This window comes from Nelumbo nucifera, chromosome 7 (genome assembly GCF_055504915.1).
Source record: "Nelumbo nucifera cultivar China Antique chromosome 7, China Antique-T2T, whole genome shotgun sequence".
NCBI classification, from domain to species: domain Eukaryota; kingdom Viridiplantae; phylum Streptophyta; class Magnoliopsida; order Proteales; family Nelumbonaceae; genus Nelumbo; species Nelumbo nucifera.
Window position 1 is genome coordinate 27,967,782 of NC_142655.1, and position 27,835 is coordinate 27,995,616.

Genomic DNA, 27,835 nt, shown 5'->3' on the forward strand with positions numbered 1-27,835 from the left:
TCCAAGAAAACCCCTTCTAGAATATGAAGCAAGGCCAGGACACTATTTAATTCAGAGTCTCTAAGTCCCTTCTTAAAATCCAAGTCCCAATCAAATCCATCTCTCAAGTTAGAGAGAACCAAGAAGGTAGAAAAAACACAACTTTATGATTTGAGAGGGCAAATAAAGAGGGAAATTGTTCCTTCAATGATGAGTTGCGCATCCAAACATGCTCCGAAAATTTAACAAAATTTCCAAAAAACAAATTATACCTAATGAAAGGTAAGAAAGAAGGTACAATTTTTAAAAAAAAATAAAGATAAAATTTTATTTAAAATATAAAAGATACATCAAGGAGGTGATATGATATCACTGAGAGAAGAAAAGCAGTCTGAAAGACCCTTTGAGAGCCCAATACCCATGCAACTTGTTGACAAAAAGGAACACCCAATCAATTCCAAGCTAGGATCAAGGAAAAGACCCCAAACCAATCCCCAATAAAACATACCCCGCCAACAAAACAGAAACCAAAAACCCCCCCTTTTCGGAGTCATGACTTTAGTCTTCCTCTGTGAACATGTCATCTTGGATTGAATCGTCCTCATCCCATATCTTGTCTCTTTTCGAACGGGCATTTTTGTTCAACTTCTCTTCCTTTCTTCTCCTTTCAAAATCCTCAAAAGCCCTTCTAGCAAACTCCTCACCACCCAAAAAAAAACAGACCTAAGAAAGAAGGTAGAATGGCATGAATGGACTTCCAAGGGAAGATCTTGTAACTTTAGCCAAAGCTCATGCATCCCAGCATCAGTCGCAAGCCCATGAATTCTTATAATCACCTTAGCCCATAGCTTGTCCATATCTACGAGCAATCTCCACAACCACTTCCCAATAGAGCCATACTCCACTTATGAATATTCTCAACACCCAAAGCACCAAATTTCTTACTTCTACTAACCACCTCCCATCTAACTCAATGGTCATCTTTGATATATGTGATCTGTGTAGTCCAATGACTCAGTAGGGGTGGATTCAAGCCGAGTCGAGCCAAATATCTGGCTATTCGAGCTCAGTCGAGCTCAAACTCGATTCGAACTAGAGGCTTGAGCTCGAGCTTGACTCGAGTCAAAAGCTCGGTTCGGGTCGAGCTTGGCTGCCTCTGATCATAGGTCTCGCTCAGTTTCTGATGTGCCAAGCCGAGGTCTCCCCAACAGTCGAGGTGTTGAGCCAAGGTCTCCCTCAACTATCGAGGTGTCGAGTTGAGGTTTCCCCAGCAACTGAGGTGCTGAGCCGAGGTCTTCCTTAGTTGTCGTGGTGCTTAGCCGAGGTCTTCCTTAGTTGTCGTGGTGCTTAGCCGAGGTCTCCCTCAACCGTCAAGGTGTCGAGCTGAGGTCTTCCTTAGTTGTCATGGTGCTTAGCCAAGGTCTCCCTCAACTGTCAAGGTGTCGAGCTGAGGTCTCTCTCAATAGCTGAGGTGTCGATCCGAGGTGACACCCTATGTACATATATACTCGATTAGGCTCGCAAGCCTCACAAATTGAGTTTTATTAAGCTCGAGCTCGGCTCAATTAGTAAACGAGCCTATATATTAGGCTCGAGTTCGGCTCAAAGCTCGGTTTAGACCGAGCCAAGTCAAGCTCGAGCAGCTCGTAAACAGCTCGGCTCTTGGCCACCCCTATGACTCAGCAAACAAATACCATGACCTTCACAAGGTAGATCCAATGAAAAGGCTTAACAATGAGAAGATGTTGAATGAGGTAAATTTTTCCTTTTACTGTGAGACATCTTACCTTCCTTGCAATTACCATAGCTTCCACCTTATTTCAATCCCTGCAACAAGGATATTTTTGCATTTTTGTTAATGTTTTTGCATTAGAACTTCCTCATTTAAAAGGCCACTACCCAATGTTGGTCCTAGCCATATGGGGTTGTCTTGGAAGAGGTAGACTGGATATGGACCTAACTTTTTGACATTTTTTCGCACAAAGTGATTGCTCTAAGACTCAAACCTGCAGTCTCATGCTTGTCAGCCAAAGGTTTTACCATTACACCAAGCAATGGCCCCTTTTAGGACTCTCATTTCTTGTCCTTATTTCTCATTTTGCAAAGAATCCAATTTTCAACTATTGATTCCATTGTAAACCACAATTGGACCACATAACCACAAAAAACAAAAGTTCATCAAAACGTGTTTTTTATAATAAAATAAATGTGTATTAAAATGAAAAACAGAGAAACAGAGAACATTTCAGCCCAAGGCCCCAAGCAAAAACAATAAGCCCTGTTTCAGTAATACAAACTATAAAAATTGTCCTCTCAATTGAAGATATAACAACCTCAAGGTACAAATGCTGAAGACCAAAACTAGCTACCTCCTAAAAATGAGCCAGATTGTAGGTAAAACGAAACACAACCTGGCAGTCCAAAGACCCCACCTCAAAAATATACTAAAGAACCACTGTTACAGGCAACCAGAACCACAAGAACCAACTGAAGATCAGCTCTAAGTTACCTGTTTCTTACCTCTATCACCCCTGCCCAATTCCACCACAACATTTCTTTGATGTCTTCACCTGGCTTAGAGTTTGAGGCTTCAAATTGCACATCTTAATTCTCACTTTCGACATTTACTAACACATCTTGATGATGAACCTCTTCTTCAGTTGCCATTAATTTCTTCAATTGTTCTAGTTACATCTTCTCAGACACCATCAAGTTGATTATTAGTATTGGGACCTTCTTCTTAGCAATTTTAAATTCAGATTCCTCAAATTCAAATTGAAGTTGACGATGCAAACGTGGAACCTCATGCTTTAAAACTCGACTTTTGTTTGCATCTCATTAAAATATTCAATCTTTCTTTTATGCTGCCAATCAAAAAAAAAAAAAACTTTCTGCTGTCATTCAATATTTTTAAGTATCGTTGAGTAGAAATCATCTTCTTTTTACTCTGGCAATCTAGGTGCATATGAAGTATACTTGTGACATTCAGCATCTTGTAAGAACATGGTGATAAACCATAAGATCAGATACCAGTTTGATGCAGGATTAACTGCTCTGCTACTAATCTAATACAAGATGAACCTGCAACGTTGGGGAAAAGAAGAGAGAACAAAAACAACCTAAGAATTAAGAACCTAGGCTTCTATCGGAATAAATACCTTTAGGTACTATTAGGAATCAGCACCTAACAGCTTTTCGAAGGAATTAGAACCATCACGAATATTAGAATCTTCAAAATTAGAAGAACAAAATTAGACCTTTATTCTTTGATATATTTATATGCAAAGAAAGGAAGGTTGGCCAGCCCTTTTCCCTTGATTTCATACTCTAAATTACTATCTAGGAACAATAAAAATACTAGCAAACTTGGGACTAAGACTTTGACTTAGGATTCAAGTAAGACAAATCTAAGTTGACTTAAGACTAGGAATAAGACAAATTCTACTTGAATTAAGACCATGACTTTAACCTACTAAAATAACCCTAGTTTTCTAACATAATTCCTAATCCAATTAGAAAAGAATCCCAATGTAATTAGGAAAAGCAACTCAAATCTAACTAGTAAAAACTGCCAATAACTCAAATAATCAGAAAAATAGCCACTGAAAGTTAAAATAATATCCCTACTATGCATAAATACATAAGAAAAATCATAAAATCCCAGATATGATCCATTTTCTCTTGCATCACCAACTTACTATTGCCTCTAGTTTACAACACCAATTTCACTTGTTGTCAGTAATGTGATACTTACTACTCAATCCAAACTCAAAAGTAGGATGCAACTTCGGGCCTTTGGCAGGTTGAGGGTCAAGCCACTCAAACCACAGCCTTGGGTCTGGCCCAACCCAAGGTCAAGCCCAAGTTTGCCAACACAGGCCCAACCCAAGCTTAACCTAACAAAAGCTGAGCTGGGCCAAGCTTGGGCAGGTTGGTCGGGTTTGAAAGTATTGTTGAATATTTTTTGTGTATCCATCTTTCGTTGGGCTTTGTAGCACAATTTAGGAGTAGAATTAATTGAAATATGCACAAACTCCACTGATAAATACATATACAAATATTTTTTACATATATAATCAGACAAGGACATTTAATATTTTTACATAAATAAAATGTATAATATGTGTGTATTTGTACATGTTTGTGCATGGGCGTGAATTGGCAGGCCCAAGTTGCAGCCCAGCTTAAAAGCCAAAGCAAAACCTAGTTCTCTAGTTTTCTACCAAATAATCAGGTTGTTTAATCTTAATTTCCTTTCTCTCCTATTATGAATAAATTTTTAATCTTCCAGGAAAAGTCAAGCCTTTATTCTTCCTGTTTTCTATATTTAGCAGATTCAAAAGATTAATCACTATCAACATTTTTTATTATTACCAATAGAAATGCTCAAGTCAACCTTAATCCCAACTATTTGGGATTAGCTACATGAATCCTAGCCCACCATTATGTTCTATCAAAAGACATGTTTTGTGTCAGATTTGAAGTCGTTGTACCATTTCTTACCACTTCAGTCCATATTTCCATTGGTCTTCCCCTTGCTTTTCTAGAGCCTTCTACTTGCACCAAATTGGTCCTCACTGGTGTAGTCATTGGTCATCTATACATATGAATAAACCATCTCAATTGACTTTCCCTCATCCAGTCACCAATTTGAGCCACTCCTAAGTCCTCTTTAATGTGCTATTTCTGATCCTATCCTTTCTAGTCTTTCCACTAAGCCATCTCAGCTAACAGCCATTTTTTTAACATGTTTTTGATTGCAGGGGCCATTGCTTGACACAAAATGGTAAAACCTCATGCTGAAAAGCATGAGAACATGGGTTCAAGTCTGAGAGAAGCCACTTTTTACAAAAAATGCCAAAGGCTATATCCATATTCAGTCTACCCCACCCAGATAACTGGAACCAACATTGGGTAATATAGCCTTTTGTTGACTCTTGATTAACCAGTACTTTGTCTCATATAACAACATGGATCCTATAGTAATCTTATGAAATTTTCCTTTTAGTCTCATTGGTATATGCTGATCACACGACACAAGATGCACCTCTCCATTTTACCCACCCTTCTGTAATTCTAATGGCAACATCCTCTTCAATTTCTCCCTCATTATGGATAATTGATTCAAGGTAACATAAGTGATTAGTTTAGGGGCTATCTAAAATGTTGGCGTCTATGGAAATGTCAGTCATCCAAACATAGGAGACATGTCAGAAATGTCGGAAATATCAAATGGAAATATTAATTACAGACATGGTGGAAACATTGTAAAATATGCAATAAAATGTATAATGATATTTTATGAAATGACAAAAGAAGCATAGGCACACCCTTTTAAATTATTATCTTGTTCCAAAGCATTAAATGAAGCTAAGAAACTAAGCTTATAGACAAAAGAATATGATTTGAAGTTGTCCTGTAAACCTTATGATTCAAAACTTCATGATAGAATAAGTTAAAGCAAAATTTAAACTCATAGAAAAATGTAAACGATTGTAATAGATCAACCAAATAACCTATTACACAAAGAAAAACTAATATTTAATTTCATGTTTGAAACGAACATTGTTACTCCAGATATCTACAATATTGACACCAACGTTTGTTATAATACTATCTCTTGTATCCCACATAGTGTTGGTAGTGTTCATTGGCAAATATGTTGATTCCGGTAAAATTTCATGTCACTACCATGGAAATGGAAATATTAGGGAATTTAGGGACATTTTAAACCATGAGTTATAGTGGAAGGGGGACCAATTGTTACTATTATCCACTAAGTTCAATTCCCTAGGGATCCAACTGAAAATGAGTTAGCAAAGTTGCCACAATCTCTCTAGATCTGTTCAAAAAGTAATACAACCTCCAAGGGACACTCTGTGATTTATCATTCTATCTGATTGTGTTCACCAAATCCCTTTCAATGGTGAGAGATGAAAGACCTAGCTGTTTCACTATCTCAGCGCCTAAAAAAAGAGCAACAACTTCAGTCCTTAGTAGGGTCAGTTTGCCTAATAGGCCCACTAAAAAATACCCAAAGGATATTTCCATCTATTCAATAGAAAACAACTCCATGCCAGCCACCTTGGGATCCCTGAGAAAACTTCCACCAAAATGTAATTTAAACTCACAGACCTCTTCTTTTTTTTTTATCAATAACAGAATTTCATTATATTAAAGAAATAGGTACAGCAATCCAGAGAGAGTTAAAAAGACTTAACTCTCTACAAGAGAGCAAACATAGCATTTCACAATACAGCCCAGTACAAATGATCCCTACAATTGTTATTATATCCTCTTCTAATGGAGAACGAGGATATTAATTGCACCACAATCGTTATTATAATTTTCAGTAAAATTGCAATGCATGCATTTGATCTTAATCCAACGTACCTGGAAACTTTTTTGCTTCTACAACATCTCCGCATTGTTCTAGCTTTGCATTCAGTTCCCACATTTAGCATATTAATCAATACCATACCAACAACATCAACAACAGAAATCACAAATTTTATTATGAAATTAAAAAAAAATGGAAAACCTACATCCTCACATGATATTTTGAGAGGAGGGAAATACATCAGCATTTGGATGTCCAAGTTATTTGATTAGATTACACCACACAATTACAATAGGACCTAGCACCCCCTTTTATTGTCAACCATTGTCACTAACTATTTGGACCAGGTAAACAAAACTTTATTTTCATTTCAGCCTTCCTTTTCATTGAGGACCCTAGATCCCATCTACTTTGAAGCAACGCCATATCCTCCATTGATACATCTAAAGAAAATTTTTGCTTATTACCTACCTTATCTTTATTAAAATAGTGGGCCTGCATACCCTGCATAGGCAAGTACCAAATTGGCAGATATAATGATAACTTACCAAATGAATGTTGCACGTCCAGAACTATCTAATTACCCACCCCCAGAGCCAATCCTCTCCATTTCCATGCCAATGTAAACGTCACCATTAAACAACTTGACAAGAGAAATTCCCCAATAATCTTATCTCGGACTACAATGACAACGAAGCATACATGTGATCGAAGATGTGAATTCAGTTATAGAAACCGCCCCCAATACCAGGCGTGGCCCAAAAGAAAGTTACTGTCCAAATTAAATACAAAACACAAATAAATAAAATCCTCTCATTCCGTACAATTGGAGCTCTCTGTCCATAAGCTTGAAGCTTTATGTATTCATCGAATTAAGACATACCAAGCAATATCAGCGCCGAGTTCAGATCAATAAATCATGTCAAAGAAATGAGTCTTTTTTTTCTTTTTTTTTATTTTTTTAAAACGCCATTGTGGAGAACAGCATACCAAAGGCAAGGGTAATCTTATTAACCTCAGTGTATTTCAGCTGCCAAATGATTAGAGAATAATGTAAAACCATGCAATTGAGATTAGTAAAGGTTCTAACCTCCAGACTTGCGTCTGCTGAGAACACGGTTCCTGCATGCCAAACAACATCACCAGAAAACAACGAAAACAAATTAAACTAAACAAATCAGATCTCTGCCAATCAACTACTGCAATTACTTGACAAATTAAGAAATAAATCAATATAAACTCAAAAAACAAAAAATCAACTTGGAACTGAGAGCGAGAGAAAGTGCCTTTGATTCGGAGGAGCGTATCGCTTGACGGTGGTTGTTGGGGCGGAAGAGTCGGGAGAGCTTTCTAGCATCTCTGCTGCAGAGATGAAGAATCAACAGCAAAGAATAAGAAGATACGAAGAGGAAGGAAAGCGGAGGTTTTCTTCCTCTGTCTGCTCTTCTGCCGATCAACAACCTCTGTCGACAGCTGAGACGCTGAAACTGGACTTACGGGAGGAGAGAGAAATGTGTTTTTAGTTTGGGAAAATTCCAAATTAGTACCTGAACTTTGGGGTAGTGTCAAGTTAGTATCCGAACTTTTAAATGTGTTATTACAGTACCTTGACTTCGAAAATTTGTCAAAATTGGTCCCTGCCGTTAACCGATTGTTAGTTATCTGTTGGAAATGTTAAAACTATTCTTCAAAAGAAGATGTTCATTGTCTTCTACCTTGAGACTGAACGGGTTATCTTGAAAGAAAAAAGAGAGAAAAAAACATGAAATATGATAAAGGGAAACAATAACTAAAAGCAAAGAAATAACTACACAAGAATATGTTTCAAATCTCAAGGTAGAAGACAATAACTTCAATAGTCTAGAATCTCAAACACCTCAACCGGTTCAATCTCAAGGTAGAAGACAATGAATAATGTCTTCTTTTGAAGGTAAATTTGACATTTTCAACAAATAATTGATGGTTGGTTAACACTAGGAACCAACTTGACACATTTTGAAAGTTTAGGTAATGTGATGACACATATGAAAGTTTGGGTATAACTTGACACTACCCCCAAAATTTAGGGTACTAAAGTGGAATTTTCCCTTTTAGTTTGCTCAATTTCTCTGTCTTATGCTTTTTCAATTTGAGATACTCTCATGGGACATCATGGAGACATGAATCGGATGTCAACATCAATGTTTTAAACCCATTGTTGACCCGCCTGGTCTGATCGGGAATCCAGATTCAATATGTGTTTGGTATAGTTTCTGTTTATTAAATAAATGTTTGTACTTTGATTTGTCTTCAAAACTGAGAAAAATACTCAATAAACCATTTATTGACAACTAGGTGCCACTTGGGGGAAGCGTTAAAATGAAACTTCCCCCAATAGTTGGAGCGCACATGCATCAAAACCAACTTTTGTGAATATTAGTATGTATGGATGAACATGATGAGAAAAATGTTGATCTAGCAATGGCATGACAGCATTTTGATAAACGCCTATCACAAAACATCCACATAACAAAAAACATGGTGATCAGTCATCACAAAACTTGTATTCACACCGCCCTGACAACACTTGTAGCCATGCATCCTAAGTATTTCCTTAGGATGTAAATATATAAATATAGAGATGTTCCAAATGCATGACTATAAGTACTACGAGGACAATGTGAGTACAGATTTTGTGAGTATTGAATCCATTCTCGTATGATCAGATGACCTCCTGACAAATAGCAAGGAATCCAAGCCCATTTATCCCATTAACTTTTTTGTAAGACTCGGTTTGGAATGAGTACAAGTGCAAATATGTATAGTGCATATACATACAAAATAATACAAGATACACGATTTTGCACTCTAGATAATTATATTTGTATTCCTTATTAGGCTCAGTTTGAAAAGAGTGGAAATATAAATATGTATAGTACAAATACAAGGTTTAGAAATACCTTATACAATTTTTTGCATTGTACAAAATATATTTGTATTTGCACTCTTCCCAAACTGAACTTAAATGTCAAGAAAAAGGAAAAAAAAGTTACTGGTTTGGTTCAACCATTGAACTTAGCAAGTCAGGGGTTATATATTATACCACTTCTAGTGATCCAATTGGGTGAACTATTAATGAATCATTTGATGTCATCAGTAGGTAATGGGATTACACATGACCTAAAGCAAGGGGGTGCAACTTATGCAAGAAACCTTGGGTTTGGGCCTGACCCAAGCAGAGGTGAAAACCAAGTTTATCAACTCAAGCTCAACCTAAGTTTAACCCAATACAACTCGAACCTGGCTTGAGCTCAGGATGGGTCAAGCAAGGCTTGGACAAGTTGGTCAAGTTTGAAAGAATTTATGAATATATTTTTGTATAACCATCTTTTATTGGCTTTTGTGGTCAGTTGGGAATAGAAATGTTTGAAATTATGTAAAAACTTATATCTATGGCAATTTGATCCATCTCCACTGGGCTCCACATTACCTCAGTCAAAGGCGGGTTTTGAGGAAACCCAAAACTTTGGTATTTGTCCACTTCACCCCAATTATATATAGTTCTAGGCAGGTTTTAAAAAAAAAGTAAAAAAAATTAAATAAAATTACAAGTAGAAATGATCGGGACGAGGCAGGGTAAATTCAGAGATCCCCATTCCCAATAAAAGATAGGGATGGGTTAGGATTTCTAGCCCTAGTGGGGTTTAGGGTTGGGGTATTTGAATTCAAAAATATTCAAATTAAAGATGATCTAAATTCAATCCATTTATATTTGAATCAAATATGAATCCACCCATATCCATCCTATATATGTAATCTATCTATCGATTGGAAGTCAAAAAAGTTATATCCAAATACCATATATCACATGTGGTCAATGTTTAGTTGAATACGTGTAGAGCAAGTGCTCTTATGCTAGTATTTATTGCATAAAAATTATTAATTGACATTAGATTCAAAGGCCTTCAAAGCCCCTATCCTATTAAGGCAAGTATTGACATCTTATATATACCTATTAATAGGAAATGGGTGTTCTCGAGCAACCCATTACCGATTATAAATAATTACTATTATTATAAATAACAGTAATTATTGATTATTACAATAGTTAATTACTGTAATTTAATAATTTATGCTTATTATTGTAATTTAATAATTTCTTATTATTACAGTAATTTAATAAATATATAATTAGTGATTATAATTAATATTAAAATGATAAATATTGTTATTATAAATATTGTTAATAAATAGATATTTATTTTAATTTTACTTTAAATTAAAATTATAAATACTATTAATAAATTTAGTAATTATTGTTATATTAAAAAAAATTAAAAATTTTATTAAAAGTATTGTTATTGATTATTTAATAAAATATTATAATTACTAACTATTACTAATAAATACTGTTAATTTAATTTAATTTTGGTAATTATTAATTTAATGAGTATTGTTAATAAATCCTATTCATAAATTTAATAATTATTGTTATATTAAAAACAACTAAATAATATTATTAAAACTATCATGAATGATTATTTAAGAAAATATTATAATTACTTACTATTATTGATAAATATTGTTAATAACGTTTTGACAAGGTTTGATCATTTGGTTCGAACAAATGACCCATTTTGACAACAAAAATTACAGGCAAAAAATTAAGTGTGTAAGGTCCATTAAGCAGTATCATACATGTTGTCATTCGAGCATGTAACTCATACGACCCGAAAAAGGAACCATTCTAGCCACTGATTTTTGGGTCGGCGGTTTGACCATATGGTTCAAATGGACAGCCTGTTTTGGCAACAAAAATTAAAAAAATAAAAAAAATGACCAAAAAACATTGACCAATTCAAACGGACGGTTTGGCCATATGGTTCAATGGGTTAACGGTTCGACCACTTGGGTTAATGGGTCGTTGACCGATTCAACAGTTTTTTGGCCAGGGACTAGGATCGGGGTAAAATGGAACCGGTTGCCTGGATGATTCCCGATTAAAAAAAAAATGAACGACCTGTTTTGACAACAAAAATTACAAGCAAAAAATTGAGTGTGTGAAGTCCATTAAGCAAATACCATACGTGTTATGTCATTCGAGTGTGTGACTCATACGACTTGAAAATAGAATCATTTTAGCTACCAGCTTTTGGGTCGACGGTTTGATTGTTCGGTTTGAATGGATGGCCCGTTCTGACAACAAAAATTAAAAAAAAGACCAAAAACCATTGAACGGGTCGACGGTTTGACCGCCCAGGTCAATGGGTCGTTGATCAATTCAACGATTTTCGGTCAGGGACTGAGATTAGGATAAAATGGAACCAGTTGCCTGGATGGTTCCAAATTAAAAAAAAAAAGCGGCCAAAAAGCATTGAATGGGTCAACGGGTCGACTGTTCGACCGTTCGGGTCAATGGGTCATTGACCAATTCAACGGTTTTTTTGCCAATGACCGAGATTAGGGTAAAACGGAACCAGTTTCCTAGACGGTTCCCAGGCCAAAATGTCCATCCATTCAGGTCAACGATGGTTCAAAAACCATGGTTTTTATGCTTTTGAATTTTCATTATTCAAAGGTTTCTTCTACTGTAGGCTTTATTCGAGCATGTGCGGTATATTCATTTTTTTTCATTTTCTGCTTTTTTTTGTGTGTGTTTGGTCTTCTCTTCAAGATCCTCCAAAATGGTTTAGGGTTTACCACCATTTTATTTCTTCCCTTTTGTTTTTTCTTTGGGTTTTCTTGTGCATTTTTTTCTCTTACAAAACGATTTGCTTTGTTTCTTTCTTTGATTGCATGTAAGTTTAGCTCCGTCTCAAAGCGGAACTTTGGATTCGATTTTATAGTTTTTTCCTTGGTTTTTCCAATTTGGTGGATTTTCCACCAATTTTTTTATGTGTTTAAAGTCACTTTGGATTTAACTTTCAAGGTTTTGGAATCCCTTGCAATGTATACCCTTCCCATGATTACGACTACAAAGTTATTTCGTCTAATTATTGACACCTAGGAAAAATGACTCAGAAACAGAACCATTTTGGCCACCGGTTTCCAGGTTGACAGTTTGACTGTCCAATTTGAACGGATGGCCCATTCTGACAACAAAAATTAAAAATAAAAAATGGCCACAAACCGTTGAATGGGTCGACGGGTCGGCGGTTAAACTGCCTGGGTCAATGGGTCGTTGACTGATTCAATGATTTATGGCTAGGGATCATGTTTGAGGTAAAATGGAACTGGTTACTTGGACGGTTTCCGGGCCGAATGGTCCTACCGTCCGGGTCAACTAGGAGTTATTGGTGTGAAACAAAGGACAACTATGAAGGAGAAATCAGAACTATCACTATATGATCATGTTCTTTTATATGAGATGCTTTGCTGAAGCAATATTTAAAAAACAAGCACATGATGATCTCTTTTAAGTCTTTATATGAGTTTCAAGACTTAAGTACTTATAATTGCAAGTTTCTTATTAAGAAACCATTGTCTTTAATGTAGCAAATAACAATATTACAATTCCATTCCAGCCCCTGTGAAGCAGGCCCCTTCGCTAGTTAAATATTAAAGATTTATCATATTTGGAATTGCCTCTTTTGGTAGATAAAATAAAATTAACAAGAACCAAGTTAAGATTGGAGGAGATATTAACCATAAAACTTCCTCCAAAACTAGTTTAACAAATTAAACTACCATATGCACAACCACATTTAAAACTTTTTTAGTAAATCTCTCAAATCGTTGCCAAGTTCTAGGAAAAGTACTAAAACTTCCCTAATTGTTTGCAAAATTCCTCACAGTACCCATAAGTTTTATAACAATAGGACAAGCACCTCCCACCTATTAGTTCTTCTTCTTCACATTCTATTCACATGTGACTACTATAATATTTTAAAAACCCAATTTTGCCCTCTTTTTCTTATCTAGGTGAGGAGATGGTGATACCAGAGAAATGGGTTTCAGCAATTAGAGATGTTGAAGAAGAAAAGGATGGGTTTGAGGATATAAGCAGCATGATCTTGATAAACTACACACATAACTATCTTCAAGGTGTTGTAGTCAAATACCCTCATTTGATTAAAGGAAGCTTGTTGGTTGCAAAACTGTAAAAGAATAAAAGCAATCATAAATTTGCTAAGAAAGAATTCAGTACCACCCTCTTCTTTAACTGTCAAAGGTATTACTTTGGTGATATGAAAAATATTTCTACCAACTTAGAGCCATGAAAAAAGACATTAAATACATGGCAATTGAAGTAGATTTAGACCATAAGGCTCTGTTTGGTTGCAGTGCAACTTTATTTGCATTAGTACAAATGCATGAGAGTGCAAATGAAAAAAAATGCAAATTCTCATTTAATTTTGTTTTGGGTTTTGCTTTATTCTGATTCATGTCTTAATTTACTTCATTTGTAATGCAATCAAACAAAATAAACTAAATTTTGAAACAAAAATAGGTTGGAATTTACACTCAAATCATTTGCACTACCACAGTTTTGCATCAGTGCAAATTTATTTGCATTGTAACCAAACATTGTCTTAGGATGGCTCTCTATATCATAATTCAACTATATCAACACCTTTTTCATTAAAGCAGTTAAATCTGTACACATTACTCATACATTCAACTTACTGAACTTTCCATCCATTCCATTTGTATTTACTTCACCACACATTAGTTCTTAGAAGGAATCAAGTTTATTGAGAAGGTAAAAAGTACTTCTGGATGTATTTACGCAAATACATCAATCTAGAAGCTGCATCTGCATAGCCTTTTCACCTCTAACCGTGACATAAAAAACAATTTCTCATTACATCGGATACCAAATGATTGCATAGTAGCTTTAGAGAAAACTAGAGTTTGACCACTAAGTTGCTCCAGTTGAGGGGAGAAAGGGAAGATGGATAAGTGAGAGGAGATAGAGGAATCGGAAGTAGGGGTGTCCACGATACGGTTAACCAAACCATGGGAAATTTTTGCAAACCGAATCGGTACCACCGGTTTTTCCATTTCTCCAAACCAACCAAACCGGTACCACCAATTAATCGGTCTGCCGGTTTCAGTTTTTGACCGGTTTGATTCTTTGTTTTTCAATTTTTTATATTTATATCATATATTATATAAATATATATAATATTATATTATAAATAATAAATAATAAATAATAAATAATATATAATATATTATAAATAATATATAATATATTATAAAATATATAATATATAATATATAATATATTTATAAATAGATTATTATAAATATAATATATGCATATAATTATATATAATGAATATATATTTATATATAATATATAGAAAATATGTGACATACATTAAAAATATATAAAATATACATATAAATATATATACCGGTCGGTTTGGTTAACTGTAGGTTAACTGAAAACCGAACCAGTTCTTCATTTTTTCAAAAATACCACATCGAAACTGAATCAATCAGTTCAGTTAACTGCATTTTCTGGTTCGGTTTTCTCGATTCTATTCATTGTTTTGGTCTTTCATTTTTTCATGGACACCCCTAATTGGAAGGAGAAGGGGTTTTTGTCACCACCGCTTTGCTCTTCGTCTCAAGGTTGAGGACGATGAATAGTTCATAAGAAGGGTATTTTAAGAGCTTTAAAAAAATTACCAGTCATGTAGTGTTACATGTGAACAGAGTGTGGTGGAAAGTTAACGGCAATGGAGGTTTTAGACAATTGTTAGAAACAATAGGAGTACTTTAAGATAATATGTAAACAATAAGGACAGAATTAGTCAATTAGTTAAACCATAAGGGTAGTTTAAGAAATTGTCCCTTCTTTTTTTTTATACCATTCTCTCATAAAACCTAACTGACAAAAAAATCTCTTCATTATAAAAATAGAGTTCGGTTTTAAAAAAATCTCTTCATTAGGCCTTATTCGTTTGTAACAGTGCAACTTACCTGGGTAAGTGCACTTATTCATGTTCTTTTGATTTTTAGGATTCCCAGGTAAATAATAAAATGACATTTCTAGCCATCAAAAGTAACTCTTAAAATGGGTAAAATGGTCCCATTAGGTTTTGTAAAACTTTCTCCTAGGTGGGAAAGTTACTTATCCACTTGAGAGATGGGTAAGTTTTACCTAGGAAAGTAAGGCCATGTTTGGTTTAATTCTCATTCTTTCTCATTTTTACCCAAGATGAAATTCTAAAATGGAAAAGAATTGGTAAAAATAGATAGAATGAGAAAATATTGTTATGAACCAAACACTTTTTTCCTAAAAATGAATGATTTTCATACCAACAAATGTCCTATGTTGCTTATTTTCATTCTTCAAAAAAAAAAAAGTCGTGTCGGCATTCACAAACTGCTAGCCTAGGTCTTCAACAGTCAATGTTCACCACTTGGCATAGATGTTTTGTAAAATTAATAAAAGTACTTTTGTAAATGTGCTTTTATAACTTTCCTAAAAGTGCTTTTGTAAAAGTACTTCCGTAAAAGTGCTTCCATAAAAGTACTTTCATAAAAAGTGCTTTTGTAAAAGTGCTTTCATAAAAGTACTTTCGTAAAAGTGCTTTTGTAAAAGTACTTTCCTAAAAGTACTTTTGTAAAAGTACTTCCGTAAAAGTGCTTTCATAAAATTGCTTCCATAAAAGTGCTTTTGTAAAAGTCCTTTTATCAAAGTGCTTTCATAAAAGTTTAATAAAAGTGCTTTCGTAAAAGTACTTCCATAAAAGTGTTTTTATAAAAGTGCTCTCGTAAAAGTACTCCGTAAAAATGCTTTTATAAAAGTACTTTCATAAAAGTGCTTTTGTAAAAGTACTTTCGTAACAGTGCTTTTATAAAAGTGTTTTCATAAAATTACTTTTTATAAAAGTGCTTTTGTAAAAGTGTTTTCGTAAAAGTGCTTTTATAAAAGTAATTTCATAAAAGTGCTTTAGTAAAGTACTTTTATAAAAGTGATTTTAAAAAAGTACTTTCGTAAAAGTGCTTTTATAAAGTACTACCGTAAAAGTGATTTTATATAAGTACTTTTATAAAAGTATTTCCAAAAAAGTGCTTTCATAAAAGTGTTTTCGTAAAAGTGCTTTCGTAAAAGTAAACATTTATGGCAATAGTTTTGTAGGCAAAGTTTCCTCAAATAATGAAATGAGCAAGATGGGGCATGATTATTTTTCATGCCGCAAGCTGCTCTATTTTTGTGCTACAAAGCTGATTTTTCATTCTAAGAAGAATGTGACCTTTGGTAATAATTTTGTAACCAAACACTCTAATGTGATTTATTCTTGCCCATTCTTACCTGGAATAAGCAAGAATTAAAAGAATAAGGCGTAGAGCAGCGAATCAAACATGGCCTAAGGATAACTTTAACATGGCCTAAGAACATAGGAAAGTTGGTCAATGGGAAAAAAATACCCCTTAAATAAATTTCCCATACATATTTACCTGCAAAGGAAAGAGACCTACCTTAAGAGGCAATAAAATAAAACCGAGAAAGACATAAAAAACAGAGTTCGGTAGTTCATTTTCCCCCTTCTGTCGTACGATATTCGAACAGTTGAATCGGACCTGCCCAAATGGGGCTGTCAGAATTTGAAGGCTGCCCAAACGGAGTTGAGTCGGACCTGCCCTTATATGATGCTTACGAGGACTATTATCTCGACATTCTTTCCGATGAATTTGGGAGAACATCTGAACGTTTCTGCTCTTCAAGCCTACCGATAAAGCCTATTATAGGGATATTTCGGTCCACATGCAACTCGATTTTTGCTTGAAGTGCTTCCTTTAGAAGAGGCTTTGCATCCATAACCTGGAAATGACAATTCCTGCAACAAGAAACTGTCAAATAAATGGGAGAGAGGGTGGTTTGAAAGTTCCTTATAGTTGTAGTATAAATGATATGGAAAGAGTTATGACCCATCAAAATCATTCATGAATTTTGATAAATAACACCTGATTGGCTATCACGTTTATGATTCCAATTTATTGATCAATTGCTTTCGGATATTATATCTTTTCCATATCATAGTCTAACCCTCGTATTTAACATTGATATATTTGTCTATGGTTGGGTTCCACTCCTGAACATCTATGCCATTAACAATACCACCAATGCCAGTCTTCCGAATTATGTCATCGCCATGGCAAAGTCCCGGTGGAACAGGGCGCTATCGGTCGGGTAGGCATGAACCCACCATCTGGTTCTATCACCGGTCATCAGTTGCTGGTCGGCGTGAAGGATCCCCCTCCTTTGCACCAAGGTCTTGTTGTATATTGTTCAGAAACATTGTCCCGTTCTTTCATACAGAAGCTTTGCTCTTCCCTGTGTTATGACAACTGCCTCAACATTGTTGACCTCTACTTCAATCTGGTTGCCGGAGAAGGCAAAAGAACTAAAGATAAACGTGTTTAATATCAACTACTTTTAAGTTTTAACCCCATGGCCCATACCCCACATTTAACTCAAGTTGACTGTGAAATCCTTCTGAACACATAGTTGATGGGATCAAGTGATCATAGTCACATGATCAATCAGCTTCTGTTCAATAATTTAACTTAAATGTGTATGGCTTTTCCATGAAAAATTAATTCAGGACTTGTTTTTGGCTGGCTTATTCCAACATGCGTTTTTCTTCCTAAATGCGAAGCCCAAGGAGCAAATGTTTGTGGAGAGATGTCGGAGATTCAAAGCTCCGGTCATGTTGTACCGGCACCGGAGTTGGGCCTATCAAAGAATTCCGTCATGGCACTGACAACCAGCTTGACTATGGATCATATTGTTGCATTTTGATCGAGAGATGTCGGAGATCCGAAGCTCCGGCCTTGTTGCATCGGCAACGGAGTTGGGCCTGTCTATGAATTCTGTCATGGCACATGAACAAAACAATCCTAAAAGATGAGACGTAATAGGGTCGGTACAACATTAGGGGAGAACAAGGGTAGTTTGGGTATTTAGAAAACTTTAAACCGTCGATAAAAATCTTTTTCGAAATTATCTGACGGAATGCGAATGAAGGGGAAGGGTCTTTGTCACTGACACCATGATACAAGGTGCAATGTCTCCATGGACAATAAACGTGACGCTATAGCCATGATGTTGCAAAAGGGGGACAGTGACAAGGGGTAGTTTGGACATTTAAAAAATTATAAACAGTCGGATGAAATTTTTTTCGTATTTAACCGTTAGAACGTTAACGATAACGGTTAAAGTTCAGGCGCAATTTGTCGCAAAAAAAATTACAGTGGGGACTTTGTCACTGAGCCCATAGTACAAGTGGTCTTTGTAATTTATCATATTTTTTTTTTATTCAAAAAATCCAATGAATTATTGAATATGCAAACGTGGCAAGTGATGCTGCAACCAGACGGCTGGCTGGCTACATACGCTTATCCCGACCCGAACTTTTGGTAATCTCTTCATGCAGTGAAACAAGATAAGTGAGAGAGAGTGATCGAGGGATCAAAGCACCTCCTCTCCATTTCATCTCATATTTATGCAACGGCTAGAAATTCAATGCCAAGATGTGGTAATAGTAAGACTTCTGCCGTTATTTCGCAACTGTAGGAACTGGATTGCTTCTGGTTATGCGAGATTTTGCCGTTGTTCTCTGTAACAACTGGATTCTTGTTCTTGGGTCATTTCTCTTTTTCTCTTTATTTTTCCAGAACTGATTATATTCCTTCATGGGTGTGAGAGGAGAGTCTTTTCTTTGAGCTAGTCCCCAGTGGTTCTGAGTCCTTCAAGTTGTCGTTTCTCTCTTCGTAAAAATGGAAGGGTTGTTTAATACATTTGTGCCTCAGAGATGCTTGCAGACGCTGAATTTTGCTCAAAAAAGAGTTCAGAAGCTTCCAATAACGAAATTGGGATATGGGCTTTCTTATAGGAAACTCGAGCTGGGTTTTCTCGGAAGGAATTGCAGAAACATAGGATGGAATGTTTCGGTTGGTGTTAAAAGTGTAGAGGAGGATCAGCAAGAGCATGACATGGACTGGGAGTTGGAATTTCTTGGGGAGCTCGATCCATTAGGGTTCCAGCCCCCTAAGAAGAGAAACCGTCAAAAGTCGAAATTGCTCGATGATACCGAAGGGATGGATTGGTGTGCGAGGGCAAGGAAGGTTGCATTGAAATCCATTGAGGCACGTGGCTTGACTCATACCATGGAAGATTTAATTACTGCTAATAATAAGAAGAACAAGAACAAGAACAAGCGGAGCAACACAGAGAAGATCAGTACTAGAAGCAAGATAACAGAAGAATATTCAGATGAAGAATTTGATATGGAGGATATGGACCCTGCAGATGGTACCGGCCACCTTAGAAGGACAGTGAGTATGCTTGCAGGTGGTATGTTCGAAGAAAGGAAGGAGAAAGCAAGGGATGCTTTTGTGCAAAGGCTCTCCCAGTTCTCTGGACCCTCTGATAGGAAGAAAGAAGTAACCTTGAATAAAGCAATTATAGAAGCACAGACTGCAGAAGAAGTACTGGAAGTATCTACTGAGACAATCTTAGCAGTGGGGAAAGGATTGAACCCATCCCCTCTCACCCCTTTGAACATTGCAACTGCCCTTCACCGAATTGCTAAAAACATGGAGAACGTCTGTATGATAAGAAGTCATAGGTTGGCATTTGCTCGTCAAAGAGAGATGTCTATGCTTGTGGCCATCGCGATGGCAGCATTACCCGAATGCTCTGCTCAGGGTATCTCCAATATTGCCTGGGCATTGTCAAAGATAGGGGGTGAGCTACTATATATGTCAGAAATGGATAGAGTTGCAGAAGTGGCAGTAACCAAAGTTGAGGACTTCAATTCACAAAATGTTGCTAATCTAGCAGGTGCATTTGCTTCAATGCAGCACTCTGCTTCAGAACTCTTTTCAGAATTATCCAGAAGGGCATCAGATATAATTCATACTTTTTCCGAGCAAGAGCTTGCTCAGGTTTTGTGGGCCTTTGCTTCTCTTTATGAGCCAGCAGACCTTTTATTGAACTCCCTTGATGATGCTTTTGGAAATGCAGCCAATTTCAAATACTTCTTGGAAGAAGAAAGAAGCCTGGAAAGCATGGAGGATCTTACCTTGGAGGAGTCTTTAGATTCTCCTGTACTCAATTTTACTAGGGATCAACTTGGTAATATAGCATGGTCGTATGCTGTTCTTGGACAAATGGATAGGGTCTTCTTCTCCAATTTGTGGAAGACTCTAAGCCAATTTGAGGAGCAAAGGATTTCAGAGCAGTATAGGGAGGATATCATGTTTGCTTCTCAGGTTCATCTTGTGAACCAGTGTTTGAAGCTTGAATACCCACAGCTTGACTTATCTTTGAAGTCTAACCTGAAGGAGAAAATTGTACAGATTGGGAAAACTAAGAGGTTTAATCAGAAAACAACTTCTTCATTCCAAAAGGAAGTGGCTCGCCTTCTTGTCAGCACGGGCCTTGATTGGGTTAGAGAATATGCTGTAGATGGATATACCTTGGATGCAGTCTTGGTTGATCAAAAGGTTGCTCTGGAGATTGATGGACCGACTCACTTCTCACGGAATTCTGGTGTTCTCTTTTTACCTAAATATTTTCATAGTTTAAGCTTTAGCAGTTTTTTTGATTTTTCTCTGAACATTGTTTTTATCCTTTTATCTCCATTGACCCTGCAGGGACCCCCTTAGGTCACACCATGCTGAAGCGCCAGTATATTACTGCTGCTGGTTGGAAATTAGTGTCTTTGTCTTATCAAGAAGTAAGTTCCAAAAAGGAAATGCTTTAACATCTTTAATAACGTTTAAGACACCTAGATACTGTTAATACACAAACTGGATATGGAAAAAGGAGGCATGAATCTCTATTTCTGGAGATCCAGACAAATGAGTATGGATACAAGTATACATTTACTATGTTGATGTCATGTTATATATTCATTTTTCTAGAACTAAGTATCATTTTCCAATACTTCTAAAGACCATTGCCCAATGTTGGTCCCAGCCATCTGGGGTCTTGGGAAGATTGGATATGGTCCTAACCTTTGGCAGCACAAAGGGGCCTCTTGCAGAATCAAATCTGTGTATTGTCTTTTTTTTTTATCAATAATCTTCATTTTTTTATTGCTTTCTCCCCACCCCTTGTTTTGCTAAAGCATCAGCCACACTATTAGCTGACCTTTATGTCCATTGGAAACTCACTTGCACCCTCCTAGTTGGATTGTGCTAAGATGTTTAGTAGGAAATGAAGATACAGAACAAGACCATTAAATGAGAATGAGGAAGATGAGTATGAAGTTAAAGGGGAAGAGAATCTAGAGGATGAAGTTACATTGGATGAAACACATATAGTAGAGAGTTAGTGGAAGTGGGTAAAACACTGGGTTTATTCTTCTTGAGAGGGGGGGGGGGAGTAGAATTCAAGACTATTGAAAAGAATGTTGTGTTGGAGTTTGACAGCATTAATGATAGTGTTAAAGCTGTTAAAGAGGTTAAGAAGAATCCTAATGCAGTAAAGTGTTTTAAAAGATTAAGTGTTAGCAATCTTTCCGATTTCAAAAGTGTTTGCCAGATTGAGAGGAATTATGTTTGGCATAGGGCCTACCAAGAAGGTGAAAAAGCTAGAAATTTTTAAGAAGAGAGGTGGCAAACTTACGGCAGTTGATTCTCTAGCATTCAAGTAATTGGGTTTGAGGCTGGGTTGGGGTTTGGAAGTGTGATTGTAAGGCCTGAATAGGTAGTTGCTGATGTTTTTGCGGATGTGGTCAAGGTCTGAATGGTGGTTTTGTTTTGTAGGCGTTTAGGAGGGGCAGGGTTTGAAATCTTGCTCTCAGTGGGGTAGTGTTTTTTTTACCTTTTTTGGTTTGGGGTGAATCTGATGTGGGTCTTGCTGCTGTTCAGTTGGGGTTGAGTTCCTTTGTGTTTGTCCTAAGGTGTAAAACCAATAAAAGTACAAAAGTTCCCCTATTGAGTTATATGTCAATATCACTAAAATCCCCATCAAGTGGAACATAGATATCTGTTCTCACTTAGGCATTTAAAAACACCCAAGGAACTGTTTCCCTCTCCCCCCTCCACACACACACACACACACACACTCACACACACAATACACAACACACTTACAGACAGCTTGGGAACATTGCTGTGGATATTGTAATGAAGTTTGTTCTTTAACTAAGGAAAATCATAACTGGTGTCTGTTTTTTTTACTTCAAAAACCTAGATAGAAAGTCTAAATTATTTAAGCATGGAGATAAAGAGATAAATATGAGGAATTGTTTTTGATTTCTGCCCATAAAATGGAAAATTTATATATTATGAGCCTTTGATGTCATTACATCCTCTACATGTGGGAGAAGTATCTTCAGTGGGAATATGTTATTAATAAGTTTTAGACAGCTTGTAGATGTAACAAATATAAATTTCATAGCTTGAATGATAATTATTGTAGTTAATACCAATGAGCTATGAGGGAGGGGCTGGTGATGCCTTTACTTCAAATTTTACCCACCCAGGTATTGAATAAGCATGGACTTTTTGATCAGTGGGTGACATCTTGGATTGGTGGCTCTTCTTGTGCATATTAATTCTCAGTATTCTTCTATTTATATTATGGCTGATGTTGTGAGTTTCTTATTGTTATCATTCTTACAGTGGGAGGAGCTTCAAGGTGAATTCGAGCAGCTGAACTACTTAAGGAAAATTCTTGATGACCATATAGGCAAACACCATCAAAATGTTATATAAATACAAAATATAGAGGAGGTAGAAGTATTGATAGTTGATCCAATGAAATCAAGGAATATGTAGAGGGTCCAGCCACTATAATCAAATTGCTACGTGAAATGTGTTAGTCATTGAAAGGAGTTGGTTAGAAAGGAGTAAATTCTTTTACCCAAATATCTGATTCAAATAATTATTTGTTTCTTCTCAAGTCTCCTACTCTTGCTCAAATATTCATTTCTTCATTTATTTCAATGTAATGTATGGTTCTGGAAGCATCAAGTTCGCAAAGATTTTGTGGTTGCATTAAATTTGGTGAAGTATTTCCATTTCTAGTGTATTGCCCTTGCCAAGTAAAAATCAAACTTTAGACTGATAAGCAATACTGACTTAGAAAAGCTAGAGATTTTATAGGGATGATGGATTTTACTTTTCTTACTTTGGAATGAAGTATCTATTTTGTAAGAGGCCAAGCTTTGGAACCTCTAGATTGAACTAAAATCCCATCACTGTAGCAACTCCAAATCCTTGAAGAGAGAGTAATTCTGGATACCTAATATGGCCCTCACTCCCTTAAAATATGCTGTAAACTACTTTAGATTTTGTATTTTCTTAACATGATTGCTTTCTGTGTCTGTGCAAGCTAATGTTCGCTTCCTTAGAAGGGGGGGGGGTCATTTTTCTGTAAAAAGATGTTGGACTCTCTTTTCCAAATTAATAGTTGGTCCTTAACTTCTCTGCAATGTCTGTTTTCTCTTTATGTCTGATTCTTCATGAAGTCCATGGGTTGCATGATCTTCCTTGTTTGACTGGTTAGACTTCAATTAAAGAGTTAGAATCAGGTAGTGAAACTCTATCCATACCCCATCTTTTCTTTCAAAAGTCATCGTTGAAGCATCAAAAAGCTTGTGTCATTGAAATCAACTTGTCCTTTTGCAACCTTGTGGCACCAATTTATGTCAGTAGGCCTGTATAAGATGCATCAATGATATTTGGTTTACAAAGTTTCTGTTTTCTTGGTAAACACACAACAGAGTATCAGAACAGTGAGAGAAGAGAAGGGAGAAGAGAGAAGAGAGAAGAGAGAAGAGAGAAAAGTTTTGGAGTCAAAAAACATAAGCTGGTGGCACCATCCTTTTTGTTATTTATATTAGGGCGACTCACTTTAAAATAAAAGAAGGTAAAATTACATATGTGCCCCTGCGGCACTAAACTAAAGAAAAGACTAACATATTCAACACTCCCCCTCAAGTTGGGACATAGATATCAATCATGCCCAACTTGTCACATAAGTCATCGTGCCGCGAGTGATGTAAGCCTTTTGTAAATATGTCTGCAAGTTAGATTGAAGGAAGATTACTTGGAAAGGAATTTTCAGAAGAAGGGATTGCCTAGTGAGGAAGGAGAGGGGGCTGAAATAGAAGAAGATAAGAGGACAGAATTGAATTCTGAAACAGGAAGAGATTATCAAAAGGTTGACCTTGGGGTGGGAAAGGAAGTAGTTAAAACATACCAAAGGAAACCTGAGGAAAAAAAAGAGGAGAAAAGGGAACATAGAAAGAAGAAAAGGACAGAGGTGCAACGACTAATATTTGACATTGAGGCTGATATTGAGTTTAGTGGAAGGGGAGAGAGGAGGAAGAACTCTAGGTAAGGAGTTGACTTCAGGATGGACTTTATTGAAAGTGTGCCCATGAGGATTATCAGTTGGAATGTGAGAGGCTTGGGGAGTGCTAGGAAAAGGAGGGTAATAAAGGATTTATTCACAAGAGAGAAGCCTGACATTGTGATGGTGCAAGAAAAGAAGCTCTCTGGATTGGATGGAAGATGGATAAGAGGATTTTGGAGGATTAGGGGTGTTAGTTGGTCCTCGGCTCCATCCTGGGGTGCCTTGGGAGGAATTGTCACCGTATGGAAGAATGGGGTAGTGGAAGCTGTGGAGGAGCTAGTGGGTAGATACTCGATCTCCATTAAATTCAAGAATGTAGAGGATGGATTTTGTTGGGTGTTGACCAATGTGTACGACCCTAATTCCTACAGAGAAAGAAATGAATTGTGAGAGGAATTATATGCAATTCGGGGTTTATGGGATGGACCTTGGTGTCTGGGAGGGGATTTTAATGTCACAAGATACTTAGAGGAATCTAGCAATCATGTCCAGTCAATTACAAATTTACAACAAGTATGAGGAAATTTAATGGGTTTATAGAAGATTGCGAGCTAAAAGAAATTCCACTGCTGCAAGCTAGATTCACAACTTTCAAGATAATCCGCTGTGTTCAAAGCTGGATAGGTTTCTATTCAACTTAGAATGGGAAAACTACTAGGGGAACTTGGTCTCTAGAGCTTTGCCTAGGGTCACATCAAACCATTGTCCCATCAAGATTGGTGTGGAATCCCTAGTTAGTGGACCTAAACATTTAGGTTTTAGAATATGTGGTTAACTCATCTTGGGTTTGAAAGCATAGTGAAGGATTGCTGGAAGAGGAGTTAAGGGGAATAAAGTGGAAAGGAATTAAATTTCATCAGAAGTTGAAGAGACTAAGAGTCAAATTGAAGGAGTGGTATAAAGATCACTTTGGTAGGGTGGAGGAACAAAAGTTGAGCTTGGTCACACAAATTGAAAAATTGGATGAAAAGGAAGCCCAAGGGTTGTTGAGTGAACAAGATAGAGAATCAAGAAGACAATTGAAGAAGGACCTAGAAGAGGTTTTACTCAGAGAAGGGATTTACTAGAGGCAGAAGTCGAGGCACAAGCGGATTAAAGAGGGGGATGGGAATACTAGGTTCTTTCATGAGCTGGCAAATGGTAGAAGGAGGAAGAACTTAGTAGCTAGACTAGAAATAGAAGGGCAGGTAGTTACCAACCAAGAGGATATAGCCAGGACCTTTGTAAATCATTTTAAATCCATCTATAGTAGGTCTTTGAATGAGAGGGTGCCTTTGGAAGGTTTGGAATGGCTGAGATTAGAGGAAGAAAAAGCAAGGTGGTTAGAAAGGAATATTGAAGAAGAGGAGATCAGGAGGGCAGTGTTTATGATGGATAGATCTAAGGTGCCAGGTCCCGACGGATTTACCATGGCTTTCTACCAAGATTGCTGAGACATCTTGAAAGAAGATTTTTGTGCTGCTTTTGAGGATTTTTTAGAGAATCATATAGTAAGTCCGGGAGCCAATGCCACTTTCTTGGCCTTAGTCCCTAAGAAATCAGATGCTATCCAACCTAAGGACTTCAGGCCAATTAGTTTTGTAACTAGCATTTACAAAATCTTGACTAAGGTGTTGTCTTTGAGGCTTAAAGAAATTCTCCCATCCTTAATAAGCCAAGCACAAGGAGCCTTTGTACAAGGGAGACAAATAGCATATCAGATCCTAATTGCTAATGAGTGCGTGGAGGATATGAGAAGATCTAAAAGAAGAGGCTTTGTCTGTAAGTTGGATTTAGAAAAGGCCTACGATTTGGTGGATTGACACTTTTTGGTAGAAGTATTGAGAAATTGTAGATTCGGGAATAAGTGGTGTAGTTGGATTTATGGATGTATTACTGTGTCTTGGCTAATGGAATGATGAAGGACTTCTTCCCAGCCTGTAGAGGTATCAGGCAAGGGGGCCCTCTATCACCCTTCCTCTTCACTCTAATAGCAGAGGTGCTTAGTAGAATGATCTCAAAGGCTGATTGAGAAGATGTGATTAAAGGGTGGAAAATAGGGAGGGATGGTATTTCGGTCACCCATCTCCAATTTGCAGATGATATTCTGATTTTCTGTGATGGGGATGATATTGAGAGAGTGAGGAATCTCAAGGAATTGGTTAGAAGCTTTGAGAGGTTGTCAAATTTGAGTGTCAACTTCGAAAAGAGTTGTGTAGCTGGTGTTAACTTGGAGGATAGGGAGGTGGAGTTTATAGCAAGAAGTTTAGGTTGTTCTATCTCGTCTTGGCCTATGACCTACTTGGGTCTTCCGTTAGGGGCAAACCCTAGGGAGAGTAGCTTTTGGTGTCCAGTGGTAGAGAGGTTCCAAAAGAAGTTAACTTCGTGGAGGAAAAACTACTTATCCTTGGGGGGTAGAATCACGTTGATAAGAGCCACACTTGCTAACTTACCAACCTATTTCCTGTCTATGTTTAGGATACCACCTAGGGAAGCTAAGAAGCTAGAGAAGTTGATGAGAGACTTTCTTTGGGAGCCAGGGGAGAGTAAAAAGGGTCACTTGATAAAATGGGAGGTGGTTTGCTGGAATAAAGAGGAAGGGGGTTTGGGGTTAGGGAATTTGATTAAAAAAAATAAAGCATTGCTGGGGAAGTGGCTATAGAGGTGGCCAGTGGAGAGAGAGAGAGACTTTGGCATGAGGTGGTGGGTAGTATTCATGGCCGCTCAGAAAATGGATGGGATGCTGGAGTATCACGGCGGGCAACCTTGGCAACACCTTGGAAAGCTATTCATGGCATTCTTCCTTAATTCCTCATTTTTGTTAGGTATGATGTTTGCAATGGTAACTCAGTCCTATTTTGGGAGGATACTTGGATGGGAGAGGTTCCATTGAAGGACCTTTTCCCTTCTTTGTTCTCTGTTTCAAGGTACAAAAAGCATGTTGTGTCAAAGTTTTTTTCCATTATGAATAACCCATTAACACCAAACTGGGACTTTGGGTTTCGTAGAGGTTTAAGGGAAGAGGAAATTGTGTCTCTCACAAATCTGCTAAGTCTACTTGATACGGTATGTTTGGACCCTTCTGAACATGATACTCGGATTTGGACACCCCAGCGGAGTGGATCCTTTTCATGCACTTCTTTTTTTTAAATCCATTACTCAGTCTACCCCCAACCAACCTTTCCCTTTTAAGGAAATTTGGTGCAGGCCTATTCCCCCTA

At 36.8% G+C, this 27,835-nt stretch overlaps 2 protein-coding genes across 4 annotated transcripts in view; one reads left to right on the forward strand and one right to left on the reverse strand.

The window, feature by feature from the left end:
* LOC104593378 (uncharacterized) overlaps positions 1-7,825 on the reverse strand; it is a 40,418-nt gene extending 32,593 nt beyond the window's left edge. The window contains exons 1-3 of one of the 3 annotated variants that reach the window (XM_010253153.3): positions 7,606-7,825; positions 7,410-7,441; positions 6,373-6,411 (exon numbers count right to left, since the gene is read on the reverse strand). In XM_010253153.3, coding sequence (XP_010251455.1) covers positions 6,373-6,411; positions 7,410-7,441; positions 7,606-7,676 — 142 coding nt within the window. In that variant the 5' untranslated portion in view covers positions 7,677-7,825. The remainder of the gene's footprint in view (positions 1-6,372; positions 6,412-7,409; positions 7,442-7,605) is intronic. The other 2 variants (XM_010253152.3, XM_010253154.3) reach the window with 2 other exon arrangements.
* Positions 7,826-18,675: 10,850 nt separating this feature from the next.
* Positions 18,676-23,277, forward strand: LOC104593377 (RAP domain-containing protein, chloroplastic). The gene is made up of 3 exons (XM_010253150.3): positions 18,676-20,816; positions 20,921-21,003; positions 22,898-23,277. Exons 1-3 carry the CDS (start codon positions 19,040-19,042, stop codon positions 22,988-22,990), a joined length of 1,953 nt encoding a protein of 650 aa, XP_010251452.1. The 5' UTR covers positions 18,676-19,039; the 3' UTR covers positions 22,991-23,277.
* Positions 23,278-27,835: the final 4,558 nt, after the last annotated feature.

Coding starts and splice junctions, on each gene's coding strand:
- LOC104593377 (XM_010253150.3), top strand. CDS start 19,040: ATGGAAGGGTTGTTTAATACATTTGTGCCTCAGAGATGCTTGCAGACG. Junction 20,817..20,920: donor TCACTTCTCACGGAATTCTG/GTGTTCTCTTTT, acceptor TTGACCCTGCAG/GGACCCCCTTAGGTCACACC. Junction 21,004..22,897: donor TGTCTTTGTCTTATCAAGAA/GTAAGTTCCAAA, acceptor TCATTCTTACAG/TGGGAGGAGCTTCAAGGTGA.